This window comes from Hyla sarda, chromosome 7, assembly GCF_029499605.1.
Source record: "Hyla sarda isolate aHylSar1 chromosome 7, aHylSar1.hap1, whole genome shotgun sequence".
Classification (NCBI taxonomy): Eukaryota; Metazoa; Chordata; class Amphibia; order Anura; family Hylidae; genus Hyla; species Hyla sarda.
The window spans coordinates 60,586,499-60,605,295 of NC_079195.1; the positions used below are offsets into that span (position 1 = coordinate 60,586,499).

At 44.8% G+C, this 18,797-nt stretch overlaps 1 protein-coding gene across 2 annotated transcripts in view; it reads right to left on the reverse strand.

Moving 5' to 3' along the window:
• The window catches only part of CFAP46 (cilia and flagella associated protein 46), a 236,144-nt gene that overhangs the window by 173,526 nt on the left and 43,821 nt on the right, over positions 1 to 18,797 (reverse strand). For both annotated transcript variants that reach the window (XM_056529249.1, XM_056529250.1), the window contains exons 15-18: positions 15,633 to 15,759; positions 12,579 to 12,706; positions 6,907 to 7,049; positions 2,558 to 2,691 (exon numbers count right to left, since the gene is read on the reverse strand). In XM_056529249.1, the coding sequence (XP_056385224.1) occupies positions 2,558 to 2,691; positions 6,907 to 7,049; positions 12,579 to 12,706; positions 15,633 to 15,759 (532 nt within the window). The remainder of the gene's footprint in view (positions 1 to 2,557; positions 2,692 to 6,906; positions 7,050 to 12,578; positions 12,707 to 15,632; positions 15,760 to 18,797) is intronic.

An 18,797-nucleotide genomic window follows, 5' to 3' on the forward strand; every position in this document is an offset into this window, starting at 1 on the left:
AGCTATTGCCTCAATTGTAGCATTACAAAGAAATCAGATGATATGAAGTTATCCAATGGATTTCTATTGAATACTTGTGCAAAATTAAATAAAGTGATATTAAACAGGCTCTCTGCTTTTAATAATGTGTTGTTTAACTCTTAACTACAAGTGATGAGATTATAATACCATTCCAACAATTCTATTAATATACTGAGATCCTAAAGAACTGCAGCTTATCCATATACATAATGCTGACTCTAGAATAGTGGTTTACAATCCTTGACCATCAGAGCATGCTGGGAGTTGTAGATTCCCAAAAGGTGCAGAATCACAGGTAGCAAATTACTGATCAACAGACGAGCTGACTACACGCTGAGTGCGGGGACGTCACGACCATGCCCCTAGTGATGTCACACCACGCCCCCTCAATGCAAGTCTATGGGAGGTGGCGTGGCAGCTGCCACACCCCCTCCCATAGACTTGCATTGTGGGGGTGTGGCATGAGGCCACGAGGGGCATGGTCGTGATGTCCCCGTACCCAGCCTTTGGAACAAAATGTTCTGAATGCTGGGGCAGTGGAGTACCCCTTTAAGGTGTCCCTGTCAAAAAAAAAAAAAAAAATACTTCAAACGTGTCCATACATGTCCATAATTTTGATCGGTCAGGGTCTTAGTGCTAAGACCCCACCGGACATTAGAATGAGCAGGTAGAAGTACATGGTAGCAAGCTTCACTCCCCAAAACTTGCAGTGATCTTGATCCTGCTTTACAGGACAGTTCCATTATAAGTTTAATGGGCCATCTTGTGCAGCAGGATGGAGCCCGGGAGTAAAGCGCACTACCTGTGCTTCTCCTCCTGCATTCTGACACCCAAACTTATTAAAACATTTGACATGTTTTTTTTTTTTTTATTTAAATGATGGGGCATTTACATGGTCACCTTGTGTTTACTACATTTTGCACTAAAGGTGCATTTCGATTTAATAATTTCAGTTTTCTGACTCCCTCCGGACTGTTTGCAGCTGCCAAAGGTGGTCAGGAGGCCAAAAGCTTCCTAAGGGAAGTGTCACAGCATAGCCTTTAATCAACAGTCCAAGTGAATATACAAAACGTTGTATTATATCTTATTACCACCACTTTTACTTCCCCATTCCTCCTGTACTGATAATTAATTTATAATTTCACTAAACAATCCGTCTTGAGACACAAGATGGATTCAGCTCACAATGGATCAGTTACATGCTGCCCATAGAAGTCTATGGAGAGAGAAGGAGAAAGAGATGAGCCTGAGATGAGCTCAAGTAATATGGGCAAATAGAGATTGAGCTTGTGGAATGGCATACTGATAAAACATTCTGGCATATCTGCTTAAATCAAGAAATGGGGTAACCTTATTGCCATTCTTGGTCAAGAAGTGGCTGCTCATGTACATTGTGGATGGGTGATAAGGAAATAGCACTTTAATCTTATATAGGTTTATACAGTGAAGTGACCTTGTAAATATAACCAATTCCCTGCTAGAGAAGAGATCTATCTAATCATGGCATCTTATAGTGCCTGACCCCCACTAATGAGACTTTTAGCACCCCTAGTGTCATTGCAATGTCCCTAGTAATAGTAGCCGAGTAACTTCAGTGACCATAACATTTCATCTCCTGGTTTATCAAACTGGAAACCAGGTAATATAAAGTACCTGTCCTGGGGCCCCAAGTTTTCCGTTTAAAGGAGATCTCCAGAATAGAGAAATGTATCCCCAGCCTAAGCGGTCGGACCCTTTGCAATCTCCCGTACTGCACACTGGCTCTCCTACAGGGGGCATGCTGACCACCGCACAAAGCTATGGCTGACACGTCCCCCTTCATGCATCTCTATGGGAGAGCTGGGGCGCCGTTCGGGAGATACCGGGGGGTCCAAGTGGTCATAACACCCCACCCGCAATCTGACACTTTTCCCCTATTCTTAAGATAGGGAATACATTTTCTATCCCAGAGTACTCCTTTAAATAAATAAAAAGAAATAAAAAAAATTAGGTTGTTTAAAGCAGGCCTGTTACTTTAAGTGTTTTACTTCCAAAGAAAGAAACCAGTTTGGTCTAGAGGTGCAGAGATACTGTACACACCTGGTATTTTGAGTTAAATAATATAAAAGAGATACATCTTTTAATGTGATTTCATTGGTTTTAAGAAGATACCTAGCTTTCCCACCCAAAATTTGGGTGCACAAGACAAGGACCAGAGGAATTGTACTAGCAGCAGCTCTGGTGATTAGACACTATATAGCAGTGGTCTCCAACTGTGGCCCTCCAGATGTTACAAAACTTCAACTCCCATGCTGGGAGTTGAAATTTTGTAACATCTGGAGGGCCACAGTCTGAGACCACTGCTATATAGCAAATCTCTCTGCATGGTCTGTGGCCAACAACCACCTCACCAGGCAGGAAAGAGGTAGGAGATAGGTGGCATCTATAGGCACATTTTGGCATACCCCTTTATTTTTAAATTATTTTCTTGCAGTAAAAGAAAGAATTTAAAATGAAGGTCCTGATAATCATAAAGTAGAATCATAACTCTGAATACCTATACTGGATCCACTCTGGATCTTCATCCAGGTTTATAGGGATGTAGGAAGATGGGCGCATACTCGTATCTTCAGGTGGGACTGGACTTTCATTTAGTTTACAGCCTTCAGACTTCAGAAAGTGTATTGTTGCCTGGTGAATAAAATCACATTGTTTTATCACATTGTACACAACCATTTTTTTTGCAGCCATTATATCTTTATAATGTTTTGGGAGTTTTTTTTGCAAAAAGTATCATTGATCTTTTAAATGAGCAGACGCTTTCTCAGAACATGTTTTTACTCTTCTCACTAACAAGTGTGTCTAGCCTTTTACTGAAAAGTGCAACTGCTAAGAGGTTCCTGAATGACTTGTTGGCTTTAAAGGGGTACTCAGTTGGAAATAATTATTATTATTTTTTTTTAAATCAACTGGTGCCAGAAAGTTAAACAGATTTGTAAATTACTTCTATTAAAAAATCTTTACCCTTCCAGTACTTTTTTAGCAGCTGTATGCTACAGAGGAAGTTCTTTTCTTTTTGAATTTCTTTTTTGTCTTTTCCACAGTGCTCTTTGCTGACACCTCTGTCCGTGTCAGGAACTGTCCAGAGCAGCATAGGTTTGCAATGGGGATTTTCTGTTGCTCTGGACAGTTCCTGATACGGGCATCAGGTGTCAGCAGAGAACACTGGGGACAAGCGAAAAAAATAAATTCAAAAAGAAAAACATTTCCTCTGTAGCATACATTTGCTAAAAAGTACTGAAAGGGTAAAGATGTTTTAATAGAAGTAATTTACAAATCTATTTAACTTTCTGGCACCAGTTGATTAAAAAAATGCATTACAAGAAGTGTAGTGTATTACATAAGGCAATGTTTCCCAACCAGGGAACTACAACTTCCAGCATGCCGTTTGCTGTCCGGGCATGCTGGGAGTTGTAGTTTTGCAACAGCTGGAGGCATCCTGGTTGGGAAACACTTACATAAGCAGTCAAACAATTGCAAATTGCTCAAAACTGGAAACTTGCATATTGTGAACGGCAAGATGGTGTTAATCAAATATCAGGAAATTATAGAAAATGTCAAGTTGAAGCTTGGGAGCCATTGAACCTTCCAAGAAGAGAAAATCTTCAAGACTTGGTGCCATCAGATTTGCCTCACTTAAACCTCATAGAAATCTTGGACAAAATTTGAAGAAGGCGGTTGCAACACACCTTAAAAATATTAGTGAACTGAAGGCCCTTGCTTATGGAGGAACATTGCCAGGAATGGTGTCTGACCATGCATCACGTTTGCAGCAGATCACAGGGACAAGAGGGGCTCTACTATGTACAAAAGAGGCTTGTCGTGAAGGATTTAAAGAATTCTGAGACTGCAGTAGTCATTAAAGGGAATGTGTCAGATTCATACAAAGTACAGAGCTGCATATTCCGGCCGATAGGTGGTAGGGTGATAAAACTACCCATACCTTTAGTTTTACTGATCGCTGTTTGTAAAGTTACAAAAGTGCCTTTTTTTGTTAGTGGCTGAAAAATCAAACTGGCGTAGCTGAGCTGCAGCAGCATGCCTTCCGCTCCCCCACCCTGCAAGATTGATGTACAGGGCTCAGCTTCCAGCACTGTATGTCAATCAGTCAAAGAAGTACAGGGTGGGAAGGGAGGAGCTGCTGATGCAGTTCAGCTCCATCAGTTAGATTTTTCCGCAGCTAACAAAAAAGGTACTTTTATAACTTAACAAACAGCGATCAGCAAATCTAAAGGTTTGGCAATTTTATACCTACAGCATCTATTTGCCGGTATCTGAAGCTTTATACTTGGTACATAGTTGACAGATTCCTTTAAAGGGGTTCTCCGATGCTTAGACATCTTATCCCCTACCCAAAGGATATGGGATAAGATGCCTGATCGCGGGAGTCCCACCGCTGGGGACCCCCGTGATCTTGCACGCGGCACCCCGTTTGTAATCAGTCTGATTATTGACGACCACAGGGCCTGCGGCGTGTGACGTCACGCCTCCGCCCCCTTGTGACGTCACACGCCGCAGGCCCTGTGGTCGTCAGTAATCAGACCCGGAGCGAACACGCTCCGGGGACTGATTACAAACGGGGTGCCGCATTTTTTCAATATATAAAAACTGACCAAAAATACGCTATTTTGGACTTTTGAATTTTTTTGCGCGTACGCCATTGACCGCGTGGTTTAATTAATGATATATTTTATATAATTCGGACATTTCTGCACGCGGCGTAACCACATATCTTTATTTTTATTTACACAGTTTTTTTTTTTTTTAATGGGAAAAGGGGGGTGATTCAAACTTTTATTAGGGAAGGGGTTAAATGATCTTTATTAACTTTTTTTCCCTTTTTTTTTTTTGCAATGTTATAGCTCCTATATGGGACTATAACGCTGCACACACTGATCATTTACATTGATCATTGGTTTCTCATAGGAAACCATTGATCAATGATTCTGCCGCTTGACTGCTCCTGCCTGGATCTCAGGCACTGAGCAGTCATTCGGCGATCGTACACCGGGAGGCATGGTAAAGGACCCTCCTGCTGACTTACAGCTGTTCTGGATGCCTTGGTGATCCCGAACCACCCCCTAAGCTAACCGGCAATGTTTTACTTTCACTTTAGACACGGCGATCAGTGCCGCGCGCTGTGGTACCGCATTATAGAACGGGAGCGGACTCAGGACATACAGGTACTCCCTGAGTCCTTAAGGGGCTAATCGTATGAACCTACAGAATAAAGGTAATGTGTCATTTTTGCGGGAAAATGTACTGCATAGAAACGGAAGCCCCCAGAAGCTACAAAATGGCGTTTTTTTTCCGTTTCGCGTAGATTTTTGGGTAAAACGACTGATGTCATTACAAAGTAGAATTGATGGCACAAAAAGAAAGCCATTATATGGATTTTTAGGTGCAAAATTGAAAGGGTTTTAATTTTTAAAATGTAAGGAGGAAAAAACAAAAGTGCAAAAACTGAAAAACGCTTGGTCCTTAAAAGGTTAAAAGTAAAATTTTTCGTTATTTTTACAAAAAAAAAGTTTGTAAATTTTGCAAATAAACGTAATTCATACTGGGGGTTGAATCACTTTGACTGCAACTGTATACCGTATATACTCGAGTATAAGCAGAGTTTTTCAGCACGATTTTTCGTGCTGAAAACACCCCCCCTCGGCTTATACTCGAGTGAACTCTCCACCCGCAGTGGTCTTCAACCTGCGGACCTCCAGAGGTTTCAAAACTACAACTCCCAGCAAGCCCGGGCAGCCATCGGCTGTCCGGGCTTGCTGGGAGTTGTAGTTTTGAAACCTCTGGAGGTCCGCAGGTTGAAGACCACTGCGGCCTTCGACATCATGCAGACCCCCCACCCCCTTTAGTTCTGTACTCACCTCCGCTCGGCGCTGGTCCGGTGCTGCAGGAGTGTCCGGTGAAAAGGTCGTCCGGTGGGATAGTGGTTCCGGGCTGCTATCTTCACCGGGGAGGCCTCTTCTAAGCGCTTCGGGCCCGGCCCCAGAATAGTCACGTTGCCTTGACGATGACGCAGAGGTACGTTCATTACCAACGTCCTTCTGCGTCATCGTCAAGGCAACGCCTCTATTCTGGGCCCGAAGCGCGGAGAAGAGGCGCCCCCGGTGAAGATAGCAGCCCGGAATCACTATCCCACCGGACGACCTCCTCACCGGACAGTCCTGCAGCACCGGACCAGCGCCGAGCGGAGGCAAGTACTGTACAGAACTAAAGGGGGTGAGAGGGGGCTGGATGATGTCGAAGGCCGCAGTGGTCTTCAATCTGCGGACCTCCAGAGGTTTCAAAACTACAACTCCCAGCAAGCCCGGACAGCCGATGGCTGCCCGGGCTTGCTGGGAGTTGTAGTTTTGAAACCTCTGGAGGTCCGCAGGTTGAAGACCACTGAGGGCGGATAGTTCACAAGAGGATGATGACAAGGGGATGATGAAGGGGGGCGGTGTGGGATGATGACAAGGGGATGATGAAGGGGGGGTGTGGGATGATGACAAGGGGATGATGAAGGGGGGTGGGGATGATGACAAGAGGATGATGAAGGGGGGTGGGGATGATGACAAGGGGATGATGACAAGGGCATGATGAAGGGGGGGTGTGGGATGATGACAAGGGGATGATGACAGGGTGATGATGATGAGGGTCTAGATGATGACAGGGGGGGATGATGTATTTCCCACCCTAGGCTTATACTCGAGTCAATAACTTTTCCTGGGATATTGGGGTGAAATTAGGGGCCTCGGCTTATATTCGGGTCGGCTTATACTCGAGTATATACGGTAACTAGCATGGCACCTTATAGAGAGTGTCATTTTGTGTCCATTACCACACTGTACTAACCTCTGCACTGATAAATCGAATTTCTGCCAGCAATCGTAATAAGACCTTCTCATCATTGAATAATTCTGCTTTTGGCTTTGAAGTTTCCAGCTCTGAATTCCTTCCTTCATCCACTGCACTGGGAGCTGGACTTTTATTTTGTGCTAATGAAAAGTTACAATAAAACATAAAAGAAAACAATTAATTTCTCTCGATAGACTGAACCCAAGCAATTCAGGCAAGAAAGTGCAAGTTTAATAGTATCATTACTAAGTGTAATTCTTAAAGAGCAATTTCACCCAAGAGTAATTTATACTTAGATGCTGACTAAAGTACAACTGCACTAAATGCTTTCTTCATGGTCTTCAAAACATGAGAAGATTGCTCCTTACTGATCAGAAGTAACACATAAAAGACCCATCAGTACATTAAAAATGGGAAAACAGTTTTTAAGGCTGAGCTAAATATGTTTGATAAATTCTGCTGAATGTATTAAACTATATAAAGTATTTATCCCAATTAAAGAATTGCTAGTCTTTGGTCATCTAATATGTCATAAAACATAAAACAAAAAGTGATCGAAAAGCCTCATTTACACCAAAATTGTAAAAATAAAAAAACTACAGCTCGCCACGCAAAGCACAACATAAATATTAGAATATATTGATTAACATTTTTTACATATATTAATCAAATTAAAATATTGATTAAAAATTTTTACATATTTTTTTTAAGTTTTTAGTGTTAAAAGCACAGGAAAACAAAATCCTTTATCTAAACTTTACAAAACAGTTTTACTGCATGGTGTAAAACACAAAACCCCCAGAAGTCTTGTAGAACTCCTGCAAAGAACACTGCTTATCTGCTCCACTTACAGCTAAGAAGTGTCTTGTCAGGGCTTGTAAAAATAAAAAGGGGGGGGGGGGGGGGGGTACGCCTAAAGGGGTTATTATAGCTCTCAAAAATAAAGTGTTTAATTATGGGGGGTTTGACCTCTGATCTCCAGAATGGGGCCCCACTCTTTCTGATGGGTGGAGCAATGGGGTCAAAACCTGCTCCATGCATTGTCTATAGGAGATACCTGAGTGCTGTACTCATGTATTTACTGTGCTCTCATAGATCAGACACTTATCCCATATTCTACCGATACGATTTGAAGCACTGGAATACCCTTTTTAACAATGTTTGTGGTCTACTACTGAAAGTGCAGAGAGGAGAGGCTCTTGTTGCAGCCAGTTGTCTTACAGTCAGGAACAGCACTATGAGGGAGATAAAAGGTACATTGCTGATCTCCTGGGACACACAGAGAAGCGCATCATAAGACAAAATGAGATCAAACAGAGGTGGAGCAATTAAGGTAAGATGAGTACTGTACCTTTTCTTTGGTTAGTGTTCCTTTAAGGTAAAAATATCATAGAAGAAGACTCATTTTGCAAGCAGAAAATGCATTTATAACTACCAGCGTGGCATTGCAGTGGTATATTCACCAATATTTCCATATGTATGTATTGAGTCAGTACTTATTGAATGTTATTGTTATTATAGTAGTGTTTCTGGCTGATAAAATTAAATAAATAATTCATTAAGGCCTGCATCAGTCTCTCCTATAATTCAGTTTGGGACCATTTCATAGTAACAGGGTGAATCAGCCTTCAGTTGCACACTTTTTTTTTTATTTAAAAGTATGGGGATTTATGTGTCACTCATACAGGCTAGAGAATGTCTGTAATCAAATTACATGGACTGTTCTACACTAGCTCATTACAGGAAAGGAATGAGGCATAACCCCCCACCCATCATAGTTACTACTGATGATTAGACAGGCTCCTGTTAAAAACTGTTATAAATGAGAAGATGAAAGCTAAACATTCCTGACGTATGGTCTTTTAACTAAGTTAGGAAAATAAAGAAAATGGAAAAAAAGTACAGTGTCTTTCCAGCAAGTAGGGATGGTAATGAGAGAGATAGAATAGATAAGTAGATTTTTTATGCTTATCGTAAAATCTCTTTCTCAGAGGATCCATTGGGGGGCACAGAGACCGTGGGTATATCTTGCTGCCACTATGAGACTGACACTAGGCATACGTGTGGAATGCACTGTAACCCGAAAAGGTGGGACCTTCCCCTTACGACTGTACGATTCTGAGATGTCAGAACGGATCCACCGCAACATGGTCACTTTGGAAGCCGAAAGCCCCTTGCGACGGCCCTCCGAAATCACAGAGAAGGAGTCACCCTGCCTGAAGGAGGAGTTGACGGAAAGATAGATCCGGACACCTCGAACAACATCCAGACAATGTAGGGAACACTCCTTAGAGTTGGATGGAGCCGGACAAAAGGAAGGAAGAATGATTTCCTCATTCACGTGAAAGGAGAAAACTACCTTGGGCAAGAAGGAAGGGGGCGGACGAAAAACAACCTTGTCCTGATGAAGGACCAAGAATGGAGAGCGACAAGAGAGCTACCAGCTCGGAGACCCTTCTAATGGAGGTAATCGCAATGTGGAAGGCAACCTTCCAGGAAAGGATGCAAAGAGAAGCGTCCTGGAGAGGTTCGAACAGAGCCTCCCTTAACGCGCCAAGTAACAGGTTGAGATCCGAAGGAGGGGTCAGAGGCCTGTATGGCAGCACTGCATGGGCCACGCCCTCCAGGAAAGGGCTGACGAGAGAGTTGGAAGCTAATGGCTGTTGAAACAGAATAGAAAGAGCTGACACTTGACCCTTAAGAGAGCTGAGTGCCAAGCACTGATCCAGGCCGGATTGCAAGAAGGTGTGGAAAAGAAAAGATAACCGGAGAAACAGACTGAGCGTCGCACCACTGGAAATAGGCTCGCCAAGTGCAATGGTAGATCCTAGCAGAAGAAGGCTTATGAGCCCAAAGCATGGTGCTAATCCCCTTGTAGAAACCCACAAGCTCTCAAAACCGCGGTTTCAACCGCCACGTTGTCAAATGCAGCGACATTATATTGGGGTGGCAGAGAGGACCCTGGGAGAGCAGATCAGGATGAACTGGAAGACAAATAGGTGACCAGCCGAATTACGTCGGCGTACCAAGTGAGTCTGGGCCAGTCTGGAGCCACCAGAATGGCGGGAACTGCCCTTGAGTTTCCTTAGAACTCTGGGCAGTAGAGGGAGAGGAGGAAAGAGGTAAGGAGGGCAACCACAGGATCACAAGCACGTCCAATGTCAGAGCCAGAAGGTTGCGGGACTTCGCGACAAAAGCAAGGAACCTGTCTCTTGTGGTGTGACGCGAAGAGATCCACATCCGGGGTTCCCCAAAGATTGCAGATCTGCGCTAACACCTCCGGATGGAGAGACCACTCCCCTGGATCCGCAGAGGATCGGATGAGAAAGTCCGCCTCTCAATTCTACACTCCCAGAATATGGATCGCTGAGATGGAGGGAACTCGAGTCTCGGCCCAGAGCAGAATCCTGTAGACCTCCTTTATCGCCAAACGACTGCGTGTGCCACCCTGGCGATTGATATACACCACCGTCATGGTGTTGTCCGACTGGATGCAAACTGGACCTCCCTGTAGGAGCATCTCGCAATAGAGGAGGCAAAGAAAAATGGCACGAAGCTCCAGAAGATTGATGGGGAGGCACGCCTCCTGGGAGGCTCAGCGACCCTGGACCGTTAGGTCTCCAATCACACCTCCCCAGCCCAGTAGACTCGCATTGGTCGAGACGAACTGCCAGTAGAGGGGGAGGGAATAGACGAACGGAGGGTTGTAGAAGAATACAGCGATCCAGGGTGGACTGGGACTTGTCCCACTGGGCCAGGATGTCCAGCTGGAGAGGGCGACACCGGAACTGGGGGAACGGAATGGCCTCCATGGCCACAATCCTCAAGCCCAGCACCTCCATGCAAAAGTAAATGGCCAGCTGGAGAGGGCGACACCTGAACTGGGGGAAAAGAACAGCCTCCATGGCCGCCACCATCAAGCCCAGCACCTGCATGCAGAAAGTAGATGACGGACACCCTCCAAAAAGCAGTGCCGCTTGTCCAACGGAAGGCGAACTCGGCCAGCCGCTGTGTCGAAACGGAGACCCAGGAAGACAAGGGACTGAGTGGGAGAAAGATTGGACTTCTCCCTGTTGATCACCCAGCCGAAGGCGGACAGAGTCTGCACTGTGAGATGAAGGCTCTTCAAGTTTTGGGACCGGAAAGGAGATTTGATCATCCAGGTAAGGAAGGACTGAAATCCCTCGAGCCCGAAGGATAGCAATCACCGCTGTCATGACCTTGGTGAACACTTTGGGAGCCGTGGTTAGACCAAAGGGAAGAGCCACAAACTGGAAATGACCCGTAGGGATGGCAAAGCGGAGAAAGCGCTGATGGGTGGGGAAAATGGGGATGTGCATGTAAGCATCCCGGATATCCACTGAGGAAAGAAACTCTCCCTGATCCATGGGCACGACCACCGAGTGGAGGGACTCCATGCAGAAATGGTGCAGGAGCAGGTGGCGGTTGAGCAGTTTGAGGTCCAGAATGGGGCAGGATGGGCCCCCTTTCTTGGGGACGAAAAAAAAGATTGGAGTTGAACCCCAAAAACGCTCCCCTGGAGGAACTGGAACAATCACTCCCTGAGCAAGGAGGGTACGTAAAGCAATCTGAAAGGCCGCCACCAAAGAAGGGGAACGAGGAGGACGGGACCGGAAGAAACGATCCCGGGGAAAAGAAGCAAACTCTATCCGGTAATCATCGGATACTACGTCACAAACCCAGGAGTCCTGAACCTGAGCAAGCCAAACATACCAGAAAAGAGACAGACACCCTACCACCCGGGACACGGGTGGGGGTGTCCCTTCAGGAGGAGGAAGGCTTACGGTTATCAGACTTGGCCGCGAAACCACCTGATCGGTTGGCTGACTCCCAGGAATTATGTGCCTTGAAGGAGAGAGCTTTGCGCGATTGGGAGGGCGCCTGCTTAGGAGGACGACCCGAGTGAAAGGGCCGAAAGGAAGCAGTCTTGCAATGGGGATCGTAGCAGTGAGGTTTGTTCTGCGGTAGCAGAGAGCTTTTACCTCAAGTAGCTTCGGATATGATCTCGTCCAGGTGCTTCCCAAAGAGCCGAGTACCAGAGAAAGGCAACTCTGAGAGATTTTTTCGAAGCAGCATCTGCATCCCACGCCTTCAGCCACATGAAGCAACGTATCGCAACCAATTTACCTGAAGCAAAGGCCGTACATCAGGTGGACTCCAGGGCTGTTGAACAGAGGAAGTCTCCAGCCTTAGAAAGTTGAAGAGCGAGGTCCGCCAAGTCCCCCCGATGGGCGCCTGACAGGATGCCTTGGCGAAGCCTTGGACACCCAGGTGTAAGAAAAGGTAGGTAACAAAGACAAACCTGTCGCTTCAAAGGCAAAGGCAACTGAAGAATAAAGATCTCGTTTTATGGTGAGTGTCGTCTTTCAAGTCTATCTTCTCCCACAGAAAACAAGTGCTGCACAGTTCTGGAGAAGCTGCAGAGGTTGTCTATACCACACGCCATCAGTCAGTGCTCTGAAGCTATTGGCTGTGTTTATTTAAACTTTGCCATACTACAGATTAAATGGGGCAGCACTGTACTCTGTAATATGTTATAAGACTCTGCTGAGGCTGTGGTCATTGAGATTTCTGGTACACACATAAATACTGATACGCTAATATTGGCACATAAAACTGCAGAAGATCTATAATAACAATATACTTACAGGCATCAAGCTTTGTAATACTCCACCGGCCATCATCATATAACAGGCAAAAACGGCATGCTGCCCGACACACATCCCACACCTCTTGTTTCCGTGCCACCCTGGCCAAATCTGCCCACAGCCTGACTCTATAAATAAAAAGATGAAAAACAAACATCAATGATATTCCATTCTTTCCTAGTACAGGGTTACAATTACCTCTTTATAATGAAATTATACTGTAATAACTGCAAAAGCAAAAAAAGAATGCCTATGTGCCATTTATGAGGACCAGATCGAGATACAGTTTGACCCACTATATAACAATTTCACATTTCTACAGACCAGTTTTTCCCAACAAGTGGCTAAAACCTGCTCTCAGACTTCATGTATGTAACTCCCAATCGGCTACGGTATGATATATGGGATGGAAGAGCAGAACTAAAACATGATGTCAGAGTTATATCACTGGTAGTTAACCTCAGGCCATAAAACAACCATTGAACCCGGCCCTGTCGTCATTTTGGGAGGCGGTCCTCCGGACTGTGTTGGAGGTTACAGGCTTCAGAATCCCCCCGTGATCTGGGCACTGTCCTACTCTTCATGTTCCCCATAGCCATTTCCAGATTCAATAAATCCTTAGTGAGCCACCTCCTTCAAGCTGCTAAAACTCTTATCCTGCACCACAGGCACTCCTCTGAGGCCCCACGTTCAATGAATGAGTAGTTGAAGTGGCCCAGACGAAACGTATGGAGGAGCTTCTTGCAGTTGCTCCGCAGGATGCTGAGCGATTCACTGCAGCTTGGCTCCCCTGGATGGAGTTCTGCTCAAACCCCCCCAGACCCCCCCCCCCCCCCCCCCCGTCCCTCTTCCTCCCTGGCCCGATGATCTCCTGGTCTCTCTCCACACTCTGTTCCCTCTTTGTTTATTCCTCTTTTCTTAGTTAACTTTGTTCTTTCTTTTCAGTTCTTTCCCCCCCTATCCCCCCTCCTTTTTTTTTTCTCTGATAGTTTTCTTTCTCCCACCTAGGTCTGTTTTTTGTTTTTTCTCTGTCTATGATTCAGCCTTTTTACATTTGCTACTGTCTCCCTATTTTCCTTTTGCCCTTTCCCTTTTTGGAGTTACCTCATCATTCTACCCCAGTTGACCCTATTGAGATAATAGCTCTCTCTCTCTCCTGTAGCTCCTGTGTAGTACTTTTACCCAGTTGTCTGCTATTTTGCTAAGCAAATGTTTTGAGCATGTCCTTTCACCTCCTGTGACCGACCAGGTCATGTGTGACTTATTTTATGTGTTTATTATGTATTTACATGCTCTGTTGCTTCTGTTTTCCTGTTACTTCTCAATAAAAGGTTTTTGAATAAAATAAAATAAAAAAAACATTGAAACTTAAATCATTGTTTGCAACAGCAAAATATTATTGTGTCCACAGAAAACTTCTGTCTGCTTGTTACATTGGTTTTCAATAGGTCCACAGGATGGTTTGTGACATAAAGAACCTGCTCTAAAGGGCAAAGTAAAAAAGCTGCACAAAATGCTTTCAATTTAACAGCAGGATCTTCTATGTGAATGTAATTATATGTATGGAGACATTGATTTTAAAGAGGATCTACCACCTTCTGAGTAACCTCATTAAACAATAAAAGACTATAATACAAAAATCTGTGTATATATATATATATATAATATGGAAATTAATACACTTCTCCACAGACAGCAGTGGGGTCTCGCTGCTTTGACAGCTCTTTGAAACTTAATGCTTCTAAGCTAAGAGAGTCCTCTGTGGAGGGGGAGACTGTGAATGTACAGTATGTAAACTAGCAGCAATGCAAGGTTGGTTTCACATTAGCGTTTTCCATCTCCATTGCTCATCTTGGTTATAAAAATGAGCAACGCAGATGAAAAATAGAAGGTAACGGATCCCATTCATGTCAATGGTCTTTTTTAACCCCTTAACCACAATGGAAGTAAATGTATGTCATGGTGACGTAGTACTTAGCGCACCCTGACGTACATTTATTTGCCGCCATGATCGCAAGCATAGCTTTCTCCCCAGTGTGGTGTGGTTGCTGTGTACATAGTGAGAAATAAATAGTGAGAAACTCTGATTAATCCTTCACAAGCAGCTGTGTCCTGCTTTAGCAGTTTAACCCTCTATATCCAGTGTTGCTTTCCTCTAGAAGATCAACCACTTAGCCCAACCAGCTGTATCCTCTTTACTTAGCTGGGTTGTATAACACAAAAGAAATCCTTTAACATGGCTAAAAAAAAAAAATGACATTATTGGCCCCCCATTTACTAATGCAAACGCAACCTGTTTTGTCAGATTTAGCACCAAAATGCAGCGCAGTGCACTAGAATTTGGCGCATTGCGCCACAAGTTGTATCCACGCCAAAATAAACCTTCAAACCCGGCAAATTCCCAAAAAGGGGAGTGGTTGGCTTAAAAGGGGCATGGCCGGGGAAGAAAGGGGCATAGTTTCACAACCCAACTGATTTACTATTGAGTTCACTGAAAATCCTGTGAATAAATGGCTTGAAATTTCCACCAAGAAAAAGCAGGTCAGAAAACTTTCCCAACTTGTGAATCTGTGAATCTTCATATGAAATAAAGTGGAATCCTGCAAGTTGGAAACAACATTTCTCACTAGTAAAAACTTGACACTCTTGTTGAATTAATGAGAATAGGTGAACTGATTCCTCCATTGTATTATGTAGACCGGTAACTCAGTAAAACAGCAAAACAGGCAAATTGATTTGCTTACCCAAATCCTAACCACACTGGAGCCTCAGGCTCTACTTTGTCTCCCCTCTCACCTTCCACGGTCATAGAAGAATCTCACTAGATTCTGACTTCTCTCTCCTAAAATGAAAGTAAATCCAGATTCCTCGATTCCATACTGAGGGGAACCAGCGGATTTGTTAATAATACGTGCTTAGGAAAATGTAATCTACTCTCACAAGCTGTTTTATTCTCCGCACCAATGGATTCTCTTTAATAATTAAAAGATTATATAAATGTGTCACAGAAAACGAAGCACAGAGGTGACTGCACATCCTGTGGGCTGTACTCACCTTTCAGCATCGTCTGTACTCTCCATTCGTTGTAAATGGCCATCAGTCTTCTGGACACACTTTGAATGATGCTGTGCTTTCATGCATAAATAACTTATACGTCCCTTGTTATTTTTACCTGTGGAGACTGACAGCAGACCACAGAGTTATAAATCCTACATCTTCACACATGTCAATGTCATCATTCAGGCAGAGTTTTTTTTATTTATTTTTTATTCGTTTTATTGGAACAGTAAAAAAAAAAAAAAAACACTGGTTTACAGAAGTCAGAGCAGCAATACAAAGGTGGTAAATACAGGGAAAATACAGCAAAACATGTATACCAATGTACATAAATAATCATTCTGACTGTAGACTTGTAGAGACTATGCAGGATATTCCAGCATCAACAGTAAAAAAAAAAACATAAAACATAACAATCCAGTCTTGTGAATGGACGACATATCTCCGTCCAACCTTACCCACCAGTAACAGTCCAAACAGTGTCAAAGCTGCCTGTAAAATAAGGGGGGGAAAGGGGAAGGAAAATGGAGACACACAGAAGACATGGAACGAGGGAAGCACAAAAGCATATACGTAGGGCAACTGAACACATACTCATGGTATCAAAGAGCGCAAGTTGCGCACCTCTGCAGGTGTACACTGTGTGAGAGAAGAAGAGCACCAGTCTCCCCATACTTTATAGAATTTATCAGGACACTTCCTATTCTTGTAGACAACGTGCATGAACGGGAGGAGTCCCGTTAACCAACTTCTTCCATTTAGAGCATGTAGGAGGTCTAGGGTCCATCCAGCGAAGGGCCACCGTTTTACGCGCCATGAATAGACTCCCTGGGAAGCACACAAACATGATGTGGCCACACCTCCTCATCCAGGACACCAAATAAGCAAAGAAGAGGATCTCTAGGGGGAGTAGGATGTACAAAAGTAGCTAAAAGCAGTAGGACCTCCATCCAGAACTGCACAACATAGGAACAGTCTCAGATAAGATGCCAGAAGTCCGCCCTAGGCGCATGACAACGATGACATGCCGCCGAGTCAGAATGACCCATGGCTAACAGTCTAACAGGGGTAATGTAGCTGTAATGAATAATATATAATTTAATCAATTTATTGTTCACTGCTGGAGAAACCATGGCGTGAGATGCCTGAACCTCCTCCCACTGTTCCGCAGACATCTCACGTATATGATCCCTCCAGCATCTTTCAGCCGGTACAGACTTGTGGGTAATTTTCGGCTGGATGAGGTGGGTGTACAAGACAGAGATCAGACCTCTAGGACCTTGAGACTTCAAAACTCCGATCAGGGGGTAATCAGAGATTGGAGGGCTTCCCACCGGGAACTGCTCCTGAAGAGCATGACGCAATTGCAAATACTTGTAAAAAGAGTTCCTATGCACATTATAAGAGTCCTGCATTTGTGTAAAGGACATCAGTAATCCATCAGTGTAGATATCAGACAAAGAAACAACATCCACTCCACTCCAGAAGCTAGAGTCCTGGGACCCCAGCAACTGAGGGTTATGCCACAGTGGTAGGTCAGACGGCACATCAGTATAGGCATGTATCCGCTTGGCCACTTTCCAAACTTGTATCACAATCCAAACCAGGACCGTAGGCAGCGGAACTGACTGGCCAAGTTGTACATATGGAGGTCAGGGAGCGCGGCCCCTGCCCACTGTTTAGGACGTTGTAAGATCGAAAGGGCCACATTACATCTATTCGGTCCCCATATGAATGGAGACATCAGGGACTGGATAGAATCAAAAAAGGACTTAGGGACAGGGCCAGCAGTATGGTCAAGACAATATAGGCATTTGGGAAGAATAATCAATTTAATCAGATTAATACGGCCCGCTACCGCTGCACGGCAATCAGGGATCGCCAGTCCACCCGCCTGCTTCCGTCTAGTTAGTACTGTCCTGGATACTCTAGACGGCTGTCCCGCCCAAACAAAAGAGCACATTTTTCTGTCCAGTTATGAAAAAAATTAAAGAGGGATGGTAATGGGGACAGCCTGGAAGAGGTAAAGCAAGCGCGGCAGGATATTCATCTTAAGGATATTGGCTCTCCCTAGCCATGAGAAGGTACTAGTCGACCATTTCGTTAGGTCACCCTCAAGGTTGGAAAGTAGAGGCAAAAAATTGAGGGAAATAGCGTCACGGGGGTCTGATGGGACATGGACCCCCAGGTACTTAATTGACCTCAGGGCCCATTGGAACGGATGCTCCCTCCGAATGCGGGTGACATCCGCCTCGGACAGGGAAATCGGCAGTGCCACACTCTTGGACATGTTGATCTTATGATTACTAAAGTGGGAGTAGATCTGAAGAGTTCGTAGGACCGCTGGCAGTGATGTGTGAGGAGAGGAGAGATATAGTAGTAGGTAATCCGCGAAAGCGGAACAGAGATGCACGTCCCCCCTAGGGTAAAGCCCTTTATTTCCGAATCCTTTTGGAGCGCTATTAAAAGATGCTCCATACAAAGCACGTGGAGGAGGGGGGAGAGCGGGCATCCCTGACGTGTGCTGTTATGGATGGGGATCAGGGAAGAAAGAGAGCCATTGACTCTCACCTGGGCTTGGGGGTCGCTATACAGTGCCGCCACTCTACTCAGCATGGAGGGGCCCAGACCTATCTGTGCCAGTGAGGCCTCTATGAACCCCCAGTCCACCCTATCGAACGCCTTCTCGGCGTTGAGAGGCTGTCTAGTGATAGACGCCCTGTGGATTATGGAAAAGGCACGTACTGTATTGTCACGCGCCTCTCCGGTACGGAGGAAGCCTGATTGGTCAGGGTGGACAAGGGGCCCAAGGACAGCCGCCAGGCGATCTGCCAACAGTTTCGCAAACAGTTTGGTGTCAGTGTTGAGGAGGGATATAGGGCGGTAACTAGCACAGAGATTGGGTTTGGACGAGGTAGAATTTGGGCGAACTAAGTGAGGTAACAACTTACTAGATTGATTGCCATGTTCAAAATAATGCTGTTTTGTAAAAAAAAACAAAAAAAAACAGTTTTCTATTAATTTTCTCTACATTTCTAAATATAGCATATATTGTCGGCTCACCGTGTGCCAAGCCACTTTACGAGCCTCGGAGGGATCCGCCACTTACAGCGCTTCCAGTTCAGAGCACCGGGCAGTGAGTTCAACCTCTTTACGAGAACC